The sequence below is a fragment of the Neltuma alba genome, unplaced genomic scaffold, assembly GCF_004799145.2.
Source record: "Neltuma alba isolate B1F8T4 unplaced genomic scaffold, ASM479914v2 tig00011409_pilon, whole genome shotgun sequence".
Lineage (NCBI taxonomy): Eukaryota > Viridiplantae > Streptophyta > Magnoliopsida > Fabales > Fabaceae > Neltuma > Neltuma alba.
The window spans coordinates 161,444-176,486 of NW_021636095.1; the positions used below are offsets into that span (position 1 = coordinate 161,444).

Consider the following 15,043-nt stretch of genomic DNA (forward strand, 5'->3'; position numbering starts at 1 on the left):
ATTTACAAGTAATCTATGCATTATCTGAAAAGAGAGAGAGTCGGGAGGTGCTCCATTGTTTTCAAAGGAGACTAGTCCAAAATCCAAGACTCTAGAAATAACTAAATATGTTTGTTGTTATCCACTGCAACTTTTGAGAGTTTAATCGTATCATTTTAATAGCAATTATTTAGTTGAAATTCAATGATGATGCCTTCAAGCATGTTTGTAGCAAAGTCAAGCGTAACATTGGTGTGGTGGTGCAATGGATGGACACAATAATACTCCTCCGGTCCTTATTATAAGACCCAATTTGACTTTTTATTTGGTCCTAATTATAAGACCCAATCCATTTTGTCTCTTATATTTATGCATTTTTTTCCAAGATAATCCTTCTAATAATGATAGTTTTAGCCAATATACTTAATTAGCAAGGATATTTTAGGAATAACAACACTTATTTATTATAAATAACCAACTTAACTTGCTTCCTTAATCTCCTCAAATAAGTCAATTGGGTCTTATAATTAGGACCGGAGGAGTAACATGAATTAAGACTATGAGGTAGCGACCAATGAGTTAGGAGATGTGATCATTGGGCCTTGGACCAAGAGTTAGGAGATGTGATCATTGGGCCTTGGACATGTGGGTTAACAAGGAAGAAATTATTAGGATATATAGATTAAGTATGGTCTAATGACAAAGCTTATTTATATAACTTAAACTTAAATGTTGGGTGAAAACCAAGTCATAGTTTTAAAAGTAATTTTAAATATACATTTCAATATGCGAGAGAAGTTTTGTCTTGACTTATATGAAAAAAAATACTTTTTAGATAAACCAAACACCCAGTTAATCTAAAAAGATGTTAACTCCCTAATCTTAAGGGTAAGGATGGCCAAAATTCATAGCCTAGGGAACATTCATCTCATAGTTGAACACTTCTTTCCTCAGTTTTGTTTCCTATCTCGTTTTTAAGTTGTTATCATTTTCACTCTGGCAAAATGAAAAGAAATAAATCCTAGAATAACCTTTTATAACGCAAAGATTCATTCCATTTGTTTGAAACTCACTTAAGAGATTGATGAAAGAAATTGGCATCAATTCATTGGAAAGTTAGAACACTAAGCTCCTCAAATTGAACAAGGCTGGGGTTGATCAATGTACTCTATTTTGACTAACCTCGATTTTTTTAAAAAGTCCCATAACAAGGCATTTTTGATGCTCCCCGTAAATAAAACCATTTCATCGCAAATCTTGTAGAATATATCATCGTTATTACCTTGTTTGACGTGTTTGTCACTCACAGAAGTGTGTGTTTAGAATTTCTTTCGTTTTGACCAAAATAGTGTGAGTTTTCCCACAAAATATGCACGCACTCGTTTCAATGAGTTTGCAAACATAAATGAAATAGGAAAACAAGGACAAAAAAGGGGAGGTGCAAACTCCAAAGTCCAAAATAGTGATGATGGAAGGGTGCAATAATTGTGAAAGGTGGTGATGACACTAAAAGTCTTTTTTTTTTTTGGAAAAATGGCAATTAGGTCCCACTCAAGGGAATTAAACACAAAAAGGTCCCTTGAAATCATAAAATTATTTTAAAGTCTCAAAATTTTTTTTGCATTAAATTTTATTTGTTTACTTACCAAATTACCCTTTTTGTTTTTTTTAAGTTTATACTGACAACTAAAAGAGCAGTGGTTGACAACTCAAGGTGCAAGAATTGACAACCATCGCGGCTGGTTTAACAACTTATGATGTGATATGCTGAGAAAATGTGTTGTCAAACCAGCCGCGATAGTTGTCAATCATTGTACTCTGAGTTGTCCACCACTTCTCTTTCAGTTGTCAATACAAAGTTTAAAAAAAAGAAGAAGGGTAATTTGGTAATTAAACAAATAAAATTTATTGCAAAAAGGTCCCTTGGGACTTCAGAATAATTTCATGATTTTAAGGGACCTTTTTGTATTTAATTCCCTTGAGTGGAACCTAATTGCAATTCTCCCTTTTTTTTTTGCGCTGTAAAATACTTTTGTGTTCCTTTACTTTTCCTTTTCCTTTTCTTTTTTTGATAAAAGGCAATTTTATTCTAATAAAAATATAAAAGGATGCATAAGAAATTGGCTTCATGAACTAAAAGATTATGCTGCATAACCTAAAAGCTTAAAGTGCCGAAAAGAATGAACAACAAAAGGAAAAGACTGAGTTAAGACCTAAAAGAAAAATTAACCTAACCAATGACAAAAATAAAAAAACTCTGACGATTTGAAGGATAAAATGATATAACAGTTATTTCCACCATTAAAGCTCTATTTGGATAGGAAGAAAAGTTGAGAGAAAAGAAAATAGGAGGAAAGAAAATAGAGAGAAGGAAAAAGTAGAGGAAAGTTGTTATCATCTCTCTTGTTTGAATAGATGAGAGAAAATAGAGAAGAAAGAAAGTTAGCAAATATCTAAATGACTAGAATGTTTTTATCAAAATATATCATATTTAAAATTAAATTAAATATTGCAATAGAAAAATTATACTAACATTAACATCATCAAATAGTTTAAAATCAAATTATTTGGTTTATATATATTTTCAGATTATTATGTTTTAAAACCAAATTATTTAATAAAAATATTGTTTTAAGATAAAAAATAAAAAGCGAATAACTTTTTAAATATAACCGAAGAAAAAAAAAATATAAAGAGGAAGAAAGAGGAGAGGCAGTAATAGAAATCTTGTTTTCTTTTCCAAACCTCTCCATATGTGGAGAGAAAATCTGAAGAGAAAATGAAACATCAGGCTCACTTTATTTTTTCCTCTACTTTTTCTTCCTCCTACATTTTCTTCTTTATCCAAACAAGAGAAAACTTGTTTCTTCTCCCTAACTTTCTTTCAATCCAAGCAAGGGGTAAGACATGAGCAAGTGGTAGAGCTTTCAAAGACTCCTCATATGGCCGCGCCATATTGTGAAATCCATCAACATGAACAACTTTATGCCACTAACTTCCCTCTCGAAAGAGCAAAAACCGGCATCTACCCAAAATGGGTTTGGAAAGAATGGGTATGACTCTAATTTTCGACGAGGAGACCCATGGTACAGGTGCTAATAATACTGAACAAAATCACCAAAACTATGCTTGGTCATGTTGCCGAGTCAGAAATTAGACTCTACAACCTACCCAAAAAAAAAAAAACCATAAATTCAGAGATTTTGGATGCTTATCTAGCTTTTGGGGCCACCGCAGTATCACCCCTCACTATAATGGCCTCTCTTTAGCTTTATTGGATCTTCCGATGAAGCTTTTTCATAGAAGAACCCATCAAAACCTAAGACTCGATTCGCTTAGATGACATTATGAACACCATTATGAGGATGAATATGAACACCATTATCTATAATAATTTCTTTTTTTAAAAATTTATTCAATTTTTAAAAATAATGAGAAATGTGATTTTTGAGATTTCAATATTTTAGAAAACTTAAATGAATATTATAATAAATTTTCTTAAACATGCTTGAGGAAAACAGACCGTGGGATAAAAACTACTTATCAAAATTTTTGCTTTGGCAAGCTTTTAACGTATAACAGTACTGAAAGGATTGAGATTGGAATTGAGATTGGCATTGATATACTCTAGCTTATTTTAGCATATTTGGTATGAGGCATTAAGTCTTCTCCCTTCTTCCCCTTCTTCTTCTTCTTCTTCTACATCTTCTCTCTCTGACCCTCACAAACAATCCAATTTGAACCAGAATCTAATTCGATGTTGCAGAAATTAAAGCAATCATTTACATCTCGGCCATAGTTGCAGAGAGAGTCTGCAATGTTATATAGCAGAAACTCTTGAACATACTATGTTACTTCTATAATTTTCTTATTAGTTAAATAAATTAAAGAGAAAAGCTTGTCTCAGAAACAGCTCGAATTCTAAAACAATGATGAGAAGAGGTTTTACAATTTGGTGACTTGGTTTTAACAGAAAACAAACAAAACTTCTAATAGTTTTTATAATTTATACCTGATTTTAAAATAAAATTAATGTGAACATTCTAAGTAAATATTACTACCAACCAAATATAATTTTAAAGCATCAATCCCACTCTAAGTCCAGTCCCAATCTCATTCTCAACTCTTTAAAATTTAAAGCTACGTACTAAATAGGGTCATAAGTTTCGGTTCAATGTCTTAACTTTCAAAAATTATACTTTTAATTTTTTACTTTTAAAATCATTAAAAAAAATAAATCAAATGTTAACATATTACATTTAATTTTTTTTAAAACAATCATCATTATTATAAAAAATTATGAGAAGCATGACAATTTTGAGACTAAAAGAGTAAAAATATTTTTAAAAGTTAAAGACTAATTTAGAACATTATATAAAAGATTAGAATTGGTATAATTCTTTGTCATTGAATTTTGAGTCTACTTTAGTTTTGATTCCTCAAATTTCAAACCGATAATTTTAGTTTATAGAATTTAGACCTATTTTAAAATGTTTGTATATAGAGATAAATCTGTTGAAGTATTGTAAATGGTGTTAAATTGATAATATGAACTCATCAAATGACATGATTTTGTGTGAATAATAGAATAATTATATAGAAAGGGATAAGTTCTCAAAATGGATACAACTCTACAAAAAAATAGCCAGAAAGAAAAATGGGGCTAAACAGCAACATTTTAAAGACTTGTTCTTGTTTTTCCCTCGTTATCTATACAGGATAACATCTGATGAGTTTATGTTATGAGATTTTAACACCATTATATTTATAAGAATTAATGTTCTATAAGACAGACTAAATTTAAATATATATATTAACACATGATATTTAGGGGCTGTTTGGGTATCCCCAAACCGTGGTTTCAGAAGTACTTTTTCGCAAAACGAGATAATCTCCTCCACATATTTACTTCATAATCCGTAAAAGCACTTCTGAAATCATGGTTTGGTTTCTATCCGAACACACCCTTAAATGAAGTGCTTTTACCATTTCGCTTTTTCGGGCATATATCCAGGAGACCAGGCCGAACCAGGTGAGCTTCAGCCCTCGGAAGCCACTGAAAATCTCTCGTCTGAGTTTGGGAGCAACAATGTCGGGTTTTTCCTTTGGATCCTCCTCCTTTTCTTCCTCCCAATCTTCATCTCTATTTTGGTTCACTAACACTTCATCCTCTTCTGCTTCACCTTTCTCATTCGGTTCCTCTCCTTTCCCTTTCGGGCAAACCGCAGCCTCCACTGGATTTTCGTTGGGATCATCCCCTTCCCTTTTCGCCTCCTCCTTCTCCTCCTCAAACCTTACTTCTTCTTCTTCCGCACCTTATCTCTCTTTCGCATTCAACTCCGCCCCTTCCTCTGCTCCTTCTTCATCTTCGTCTCTTTTCTCCACTTCAACCCCTGCCTCTGCTTCGGCTCCGTCTCTCGGGTTCGGATCTACGCCTTCAACTTCTGCTGCTGCTTCTTCTTCTTCGGCGCCTTCATTGTTCAGTTTTAGTTCGGCAGCACCCAGCTCATCGAGTTCTACTTCATTGCTATTTGGGCAATCTTCTGCTGCTCCATCTTCTTCTCCTTCCGTATTCGGGGCAAGTTCCGGATCGTCCCTTTTCGGGTCAGGTCCATCAGCAGCTTCCGGGTCGTCTCTTTCTGGTTCGTCGGCGCCATCTTTGTTTGGGTCATCTGCATCATCTTCGAATGCTACCTCATCCTTATTCGCTTCACCTTCATCTGCAGGAGCCAGTTCAGGTTCCTCGCTGTTTGGGGCATCTTCGGCTCCAAGTTCTAGTACCACCTTGTTAAGAGGGACGACTGCTGGAGCGGCGCCGTTTGGGGCACCAGCTACCAGCGCAAGTGCGGGGTCATCTGCGTCCATCGCAGCTGCTGGGTCTTCTCTGTTCGCAGCTTCTTCAGCTTCTTCTTCATCCACAGCTGTTCCAGCGCCTAGTTCTACAACCCAATCTACTTCTGCGCCTATATTTAGTGTGACTTCTTCTGCAAGTACAGCTACTACAGGAATTGCTGCCGCTTCTGCTGCCTCTTCAGGTAGTGGAGGATCTTTTACAGGTTTCAGTCTCACTAGCAGTACTGCTGCTTCTGGAGGTGCAAGTTCTACTTCTGGCTTCTCTTTCTCAACTAAGCCATCGACTTCTGCCTCATCAACACCTGCAGTGTCAAGCAGCACTGCACCTGCATTTGGTGAGTTGGATAATTACAATCTTTTTATTTTTGAGGCATTTGTTACTTATACTTAAAGACCATCACGATACTTATTTGCAACTAGCGTGTGTGGCCTTTGCTAAACTCTATTGTTTTCCGCGTCAAAGTATAGTTAATGGATTTTCTTCTTCATATGTATTTTCAGAAGCCTTTTCTATCCTTCTTGAAAGTTCATTTTGATTTTCTACTATGCTTTTAGGATATGCTTTTTGCTAGATATTGGGGGAAGTAAGCATGAATAGCTGAGGGCATATTAAAGTAGATTATTTGTTCTATAATCTAAATGATGTGGACTGTTAAATTTATTGATTGTAACTTTGCAATCTCAAAAGTCTGGTCTAGAGGGTGAGTGAAAATTTACTAGCTAGTAGACATGCAAGGGGTGCAGATAAAAGGTTGATGACTTTATTAGAATTTATTTATGCAAGGTTCTGTTGGTTCCCGTCACTGGTCACTACTATTGTTTTGTTCATTCTTGCGAGGTGTTTTTTACTTTCTAGTTTTGTGAAATTTGTGAAGGAGAGATACTTATATTGAGAAACAATGGGCGGTGATAACATTTACCAGGAATGCAGAGTGTGTTCATAACATGCTGATCTATGCTATTTCCTATATGTTGCTATTATCTGATAGAATGAGGATTTAGAAAAGGGTATCTTAGTAAATAACCAGGAGTTAGTTATGAGCTGAGAAAGTTATGTATCGTGTACCTCCACTTCAAATGAATTCAGCACTTTCTCTCTCTTTCTTGTTATCATAGGTTTCAGAGTCGTCTCTTCGGCCATGGCTCCGGAGACACGATCCTCTGACTGTTTTGCTGAGCTGCAAGAGCAATTGGACCTCCAGAAAGCTTCCATTGCTTCGGTCACCTCTCGATTAGACCATCAATCACAAGCGATTGATGATCTTAGGTCTTCCACTGCCAAGTTCGATGACTCCCTGAAAGATATCCTTAACAAGGTTTCCTCGTTTTTTGCTGATCAAGGTAAGCAACCACTTGTTGCTTTAGGGGAGGGTGGCCCGTCTTCTTTGTCACCGCCTCGAATCCCAAACTCTGGGTCTCTACATGAGGTCCTCAATCCTCCCCAACATTACATAGTACCGACGAAACAAAGCAGAGTTGAATTTCCTAAGTTCGATGGTTCAGACTTTAGAGGTTGGGCCTATCGGTGCCAGCAGTTTTTCGAGGTTGATGGTACACCACCCGACCATCGTATTCGTTTGCTTAGCATTCACTTGGAGGGTCACGCATTGCGATGGCACCAAACCTTTATGCGCCACAAATCCTTCTCCGACATCACTTGGTTCGATTACTTTCGGGAAATGGAAAAGAAGTTTGCGGATATTCGTGAAGAGAATCCAATGATTGCTCTTAAGGAATTACAACAACTGGACGGCTCTGTCATTGAATATGAACAGAAGTTTGATGAGTTGCTCTCGAAGGTTGACATACCTGATGAAGTTGCTATGAGCTTGTTTATTGGCGGATTGCGAGCGGACATTCAAAGGTGTGTCCTTAATTTCAATCCATCCTCCCTTGCGAGTGCAATGCACAGTGCTCGGATGCAGGAGTTGACGATTCGGGCATTACATGACAACACCCCTGCGTTTGGCCGGCGAATGACCCAAATAGCATTGAGAGGGATGGATTCTAGTGGGCTCAGGTCAACTGTTGAATTGGGCTCTATTTCATGCTCAAAGATGGATTTTCCCTCACCATCTAAGCCTAAGTCACAAGACCAATATTTGGCGGCCAACTCGTCAAACTCTGTTTTGGCGTCTTCCCCTAGGATTTTGAGTAGTCCAACAAAACCGTCCCGCCAGCTTTCAAAGAAGGAGATGGATGAGCGACGTAGGAAGGGCCTTTGCTTTTGGTGCCTTGGAAAATATACTAGCAGCCATTGCTGCAAAGATTCCCATCTCTTTAGGTTGGTGATCGATGATGATGAAGAGAGCTTTGAGGAGGCTCTGGAAGAAGTTCCTGTGGAGAACGAGGGAACAATTAATGCGAATGAAGGCTAGGAGGATACTTCGACCATGAAGCTAGTAGGGCGCATTAAAAATTAGAGCGTCATTATCTTAATAGACACAAGGAGCACCCACAACGTGCTTGATGCCTCTACTGCTAGGTGACTTCAGTTGAGAGCTCGAGAGAGAAAGAAACATGTCGGAGAGACTCTTTCTTTAACACTCACATAATATTCACAACAAGATATGGACCATGCAAAAGTTATCTAATGCTAACCACCGCACCTAGAATACACTACTCGTCACTTCTAGGCAAACATAGTGTTGTTTTCATAATTTGTCTTGTGTTGTTATAGTGTAACTCTCAAATATTAATCTTTCAACTCTTAGGTCCTGTTTGATATAAAGTATGAAATGAGAGGTAAGAAACTAGAGATTAGGATTGGAATTAAGAAAACTTATTAAAAAAGTATTTAATATTAGGATTAGGATTGTTTAATCCCACCTACCTAGGTTTGCTCAATCTCAAGTAATAAATAATTTCTCATATTAAACGTTCTTTTTTTTTTTTTTAGAGTTTTTTCAATTCTAATCACAATCCTTACTTCTTGTTCTTAATATTTCATACCAAACAGAACCTTAATATAACTAAGATGATTGAGACTGTTTTAAATGTCTTTCATGAAAAGTAGTCGTAGAACTGAGTGGTTGTGTGAAACTTTTAATGATTTTCAATATTTACAAGTGATCTATGCATTGTTTGAAAATAGAGAGCGGGGAGGTGCTCCATTGTTTTCAAAGGGACTAGTCCAAAATCCAAGACTCTAGAAATAGCTAAATATGTTTGTTGTTGTCCACTTCAACTTTTGAGAGTTAATCGTATCATTTTAATTGCAATTATTTAGTTGAAATTCAATGATGGTGTCTTCAAGCATGTTTGTAGCAAAGTCAAGCGTGATATTGGTGTGGGGGAGCAATGGATGGACAAAATAACACGAATTAAGACAATGAGGTAGTGACTAATGAGTTAGGAGATGTGATTATTCAGCCTTGGACATTTGGGTTAACGGGGAAGAAATTATTAGTGTATATAGATTTAGTCTGGTTAGACAAAGCTTGTTTATATAATTTGAATTTAAGTGTTTGGGTAAAAATCAAATTATGATTTTAAAAGTGATTTTAGATGTACAATTGAATATGTGAGAGGAATTTTTTCTTGTCTTGCATGAAAAAAGTATTTTTTGGGTAAACCAAACACCCAATTAATCTAGAAAGATTAGAAAGACCTGGTTAACTCCCTAATTTTAAGAGGTAAGGATGGCCTAAATTCATAACCTACGGAATAATCTCATAGTTGAACACTTCTTTCCTTAGTTTTGTTTCCTATCTCATCTTTACCTTGTTATCATTTTCATTCCAGCAGAATGAAAAGAAATAAATTCTAGAGTAACCTTTTATAATGCAAAGTTTCATTCCATTTGTTTGAAACTCGCTTAAGAGATTGATAAAAGAAATTGGCGCCAATTCATTAGAAAGTTAGAAGACCAAACTCCTCAAATTGAACACGGCTTGGGTTGATCAACGTACTCTATTTTGACTAACCTCAATTTTTTTTTTGAAAGTCCCATAACAAGGCATTTTAGATGCTCCACGTAAATAAAGCCATTTCATCGCAAATCTCGTCGAATATATCATCGTTATCACTTTCTTTGACGTGTTTGTCACTCACAGAAGTGTGTTTAGAATTTCTTTGGTTTTGACCAGAATAATGTGAGTATTCCCACAAGAGTTGCAAACACTCGTTTCAATGAGTTTGCAAACGTAAAGGAAATAGGAAAACAAGGACCAAAAGGGAGAAGTGCAAACTCCAAATAATCGTGATAGAAGGGTGCAATAATTGTGAAATGCGGTGATGATACTTACTTCTTTTTTTTGGCGCTGTAAAATACCGTTGTTTTCCTTTACTTTTTTTTTTGTTGATAAAAGGCAAATTTATTCTAATAAAAATATAAAAATACATAAGAAATTGGCTTCATCAACTAAAAGATTAAAAAGCCCAACATGCTGAAAAGAATGAACAACAAAAAGAAAAGACTGAGTTAAGACAATTTGAGAGATTAAATGATGTAGCAGTTATTTCCAATATTAGGATATGAGCAAGTGATAGAGCTTTTAAAGAATCCTCATACTGCTCCGCCACATAATGTGAAGTCCATCAACAAAAAGTTGATGAACAAACTTATGCCACTAACTTCACTCTCGAAAGAGCAAAAACTAGCATCTACCCAAAATGGGTTAGTCGGAAATTAGACTCGACAACCTACGAAAAACAAAAACCATAAACTCAAAGATTTTGGGTGCTTCTGTAGTCCTTGGGGCCACCACAGTATCACCCTCACTATAATGGCCTTTTCTTAACTTCATTGGGTCTTCCGACGAAGGTTTTTTTTTTTATAGAAGAACCCATCAAAACTTAAGACTCGATTCGCTTAGATGACATTATGAACACCATTATGAGGATGAATATGAACACCATTATCTATAATAATTTCTATTTTAAAAATTTATTCAACTTTTAAAAATAATTAGAAATGTGATTTTTGAGATTTCAATATTTTAGAAAACTTAAATGAATATTATACTCTTCCGATCCTTAATATAAGACTCATTTAACTAATTTGATTAAATTAAGGAAGTTAGGTAAGTTAGTTAATCATAAGAAATGTGACACATTTTTCCTAAAATACCATAATCATCATTTTTAATATCCCATCTTCCTCTTTTACTTGATTATGGTTGAGGGAGTATCCATAAGGGTAATTTATAGAAAATTGATAAATATGAGAAATGAGTCTTATATTTAAGACCAAAATAAACTCAACAATTGGGTCCTATATTAAGGACCAGAGGAGTAATAAATTTTCTTAAATATGCTTGGTAAGGGAAAACAGACCGCCAGGGAAAAACTACTTATAAAAATTTTTGCTTTGGCAAGTCTTTAACATATAGCGGTACTGAAAGGATTGGAATTGAAATTGGGATTGGCATTAGCATGTTTGGTAGGAGGCCTCAAGTCTTCTTCCTTCTTCCCCTTCTTCTTCTAGATCTTTTCTCTCTGACCCTCACAAGCAATCCAATTTGAACCAGAATCTAATTCAATGTTGCCGAAATTAAAGCAATCATTTACATCTCGGCCATAGTTGCAGAGACAGTCTGCAATGTTATGCAATGGAAAATCTTGAACATACTATGTTAGCTTCTATAGTTTTTCTTATTAGTTAAATAAATTAAAGAGAAAAGCTTGTATCAGAAACAGCTCGAATTCTGAAACAACGATGAGAAAAGGTTTTACAGGTCGGTGACTTGGCTTTAAAAGAAAACAAACAAAACTTCTAGTAGTTTTGCCTTTTCATTTGGATCTTAAAATATAAGATGGAAAATATATTAAAGCTGGTGGGAGTTCAGTAGGCGTGTCTTCATGTGGAGAAGAGGATCAAACGAAAACTGAGATGATGGTGAGAGGGGGCGTGAAAAATGGGGATGGGGGTGACGACGGGTTGAGTTGCAAGCTTTTTATTTTTATTTTTTAATTTAATAATAAGGATATTATGCTCATTTTATAATTTATATGTGATTTTAAAATAAAATTAATGTGAACATTCTAAGTAAATATTACAGCCTGCCAAATATAAGTTTAAAGCATCAATTCCACTCCCATTCTCATTTCCAAGTCCAATCCCAATCTCATTCCTGATTTCTTAAAATTCAAAGCTACGAACCAAACGGGGTCATAAGTTTCAGTTCAATGCCTTAACTTTTAAAAATTATGCTTTTGATTCTTTAGTTTTAAAATCATTAAAAAAAATTAAATCAAATGTTAACATATTACATTTAATTTTTAAAAACAATCATTATTATTATAAAAAATTATTATAACAATTTTAGGATTAAAAGAGTAAAAATATATTTTTAAAAGTTAAAGACTAAATTGAAACATTATATAAAATATTAGAATTAATATAATTCTTTGTCATTGAAATTTGAGTTCATTTTGGTTTTGGTCTCTCAAATTTCAAATCAGTAGTTTTGCTTCTTAAAATTTAATCAGTCTTAAAATGTTAGTATATGGAGATAAATCTGGTGATGAAGTATTGTAAAAGGTATTAAAGTGATAGCGTGAACTCATAAGATGACATGGTTTTGTGTGAATAACAAAATAATTATATAGAGGGGGATGTGTTCTCAAAATGTGTATAACTCCACAAAAGAGAGAAAGAAAAATGGGGCTAAATAGCTGCATTTTGAAGACTCCCCCTTCTCTCTGTTATCCATTCAAGATAGTATTTGATGAGTAGGGATAGAAACAGGCGAGGCAGCCTGTGGCCTAGCCTGTTCAAAAATAGAAACAAACCCAGGCTTTTTTAAAAGGCTCTGTTTAGCCTAACATGCTAGGTCTAGGCTTTTTGAGAAACCTATTAATTTGTAAGGCTGGCCTGGATTTGTAATAAGTTTATAATTATAATAATATAAGAAAATTAGTTGATGCTATTATTTTTAATGTGATCTTCTAACTTATTTTTTATATATAGTTAATGTTTCATTGAATTTTGAAATTTAGCTTGCAAGTGAAGATAAGAATATAATTTAAAATGGTAATAAAAAAAAGAATATAATTTAAAATGGTAATGTAAATAAATAGTGTGATTTTTAAATTACAAAAATATGGATGAAATAGAAAAAATATCTTAGAAGAATAGTTGAAAAGAAGGGGAAGAATTAATAAATTAATTAACTTATATGTTACATTAATCAAATTATGATAGACCTTTATTTGTTTTAAGTTAATAATTTTTTCTTTCTATTTATTTTAATTTTAATTTCGTACCTATATCAAGTCTTATTCAAAATTTTAACATATAATTATAAGTAATATTAACTATAATTAAGATTAAAAATAGTACTTATGACATGAAAAATTAAATAAAAGACAAGATAAAAAATTTGTATTTTGCCTTTTCATTAGTCTATGTATTTTTTATTATGTATTTTGAAAATTTTAAAATTATAGGTGTTTTTAACAGGCTCAGACCAGATCAGGTTTTGGTACAGGTTAGGCTTAGGTAGGAAAAAAACCTATGACAAGCCACAGGAAAGACTCAGGTGGACTATTACCAAATAGGCTGGCCTGTGGGAAATAAAGCTGGACTTGATCTGGTATGTTTTCACCTTAACATCGCCATATCTTTAAGAATTAATATTTTAATACAAGCTAAATTTTAAGAAACAAAAATTATAGGGCAAAAGACAGAAAAATGACACTTAAATTTCATAATGCCCAAATGGTCTGCTGAATTTAAGAAATTCCAAGAGACCAAATTGGGATTATCATGTTAAAAGAAAAGACCAAATTGCCCTTCATCTTATTTATTGTTTTTAAAATACCAAAGCTCCCACTGGCCGGCCGGCCGATCGTCGGAGCTCCGGTGGCAGCAGTCATCGGAGGTCCAGCGATTGGTCGACAATTGGTCACTGGAGCTACGACGGTCGGAAATATTTTTTTTGAAAATTTTTATAACTTTAGTATAACGATTAACAACTTTTGTAACACTATTAACAATTTTAGTATAGCAGTTAACAACAGGTTTTTTAGGAAATTCAATAAGCTCCAACGGCCGGAAACAATTTTTTTGAAAATTTTTACAATTTTAGTATAACGGTTAATAACTTTTGTAACACTATTGACAACTTCAGTATAGCAGTTAACAACAGGTTTTTTAAGAAATTCAACAAGCTCTGGTAGCAGAAAACAACTTTTTTGAAAATTTTTACAACTTCAATATAACCGTTAACAACTTTTATAATGCTATTGACAACTTCAGTATATCAATTAACAACAGGTTTTTTGGGAAATTCAACAATTGGTCGCCGGAGCTCGGGTGGCGGAAAACAATTTTTTTTTGAAAATTTTTACAATTTCAGTATAACAGTTAACAACTTTTGTAATTCTATTAACAATTTCAGTATAGCAATTAACAATAGGTTTTTGAATTTGTTAACGACGTTACTAAAGTTGTAAAATGCTACTTTTTGAATTTCTCAAAAAACCTATTGTTAAATGCTATATCGAAGTTGTAAATAGAGTTACAAAAGTTGTTAACTGTTATACTGAAGGTATAAAATTTTTCAAAAAAAATTAATTGTTAAAGTTATAAAAAAACCATTTTTTTGAATTTGTAAGAAAACATGTTGTTAAATGCTATACCGAAGTTGTTAATAGAGTTATGGACCTTGTTAACGACATTACTGAGTTTTAAAAATGCTACTTTTTGAATTTTTCAGAAAACTTGTTGTTAATTGTTATACTGAGATTGTTAATAACATTACAAAAGTTGTTAATCGTTATACTGAAATTGTAAAATTTAAAAAAAAAAGTAGTTGCTAAAATTATAAAAATGCCATTTTTTTGAATTTTTAAGAAAATATGTTGTTAAATGTTATATCGAAGTTGTTAACAGAATTACGAAACTTGTTAACGGCATTATTGAAGTTGTAAAAAGGCTACTTTTTGAATTTCTCAAAAACTTGTTGTTAATAGCATTACAAAAGTTGTTAACCATTATACTGACGTTGTAAAAATTTTCAAAAAAATTGTTTTCGGCTGTCGGAGCTCCGGCAACCAATTGTTGAATTTTTCAAAAAACCTGTTGTTAACTGCTATATTGAAGTTGTTAATAGGTCATAAAAGTTGTTAATTGTTATACTGAAGTTGTAAAAATTTTTTAAAAGATTGTTTCCAGCTGTCGGAGCTTGTTGAATTTCCCAAAAAACCTGTTGTTAACTGCTATATTGAAGTTGTCAATAGCGTTACAAAAGTTATTAACCGTTAT

General features: G+C 33.7%; 1 protein-coding gene across 1 annotated transcript; it reads left to right on the plus strand.

The window, feature by feature from the left end:
* Positions 1-5,068: 5,068 nt before the first annotated feature.
* LOC114713016 (nuclear pore complex protein NUP62-like) lies at positions 5,069-8,555 on the plus strand. Its single transcript, XM_028897592.1, has 2 exons — positions 5,069-6,167; positions 6,949-8,555. Exons 1-2 carry the CDS (start codon positions 5,069-5,071, stop codon positions 8,208-8,210), a joined length of 2,361 nt encoding a protein of 786 aa, XP_028753425.1. The 3' UTR covers positions 8,211-8,555.
* The last annotated feature ends 6,488 nt before the right edge of the window (positions 8,556-15,043 follow it).

What these genes read in the sequence shown, in the direction of transcription:
- LOC114713016 (XM_028897592.1), top strand. Translation starts at nt 5,069, where the DNA reads ATGTCGGGTTTTTCCTTTGGATCCTCCTCCTTTTCTTCCTCCCAATCT. An exon ending in CAGCACTGCACCTGCATTTG is followed by an intron (nt 6,168 to 6,948) that starts GTGAGTTGGATA and finishes TTGTTATCATAG; the next exon opens with GTTTCAGAGTCGTCTCTTCG.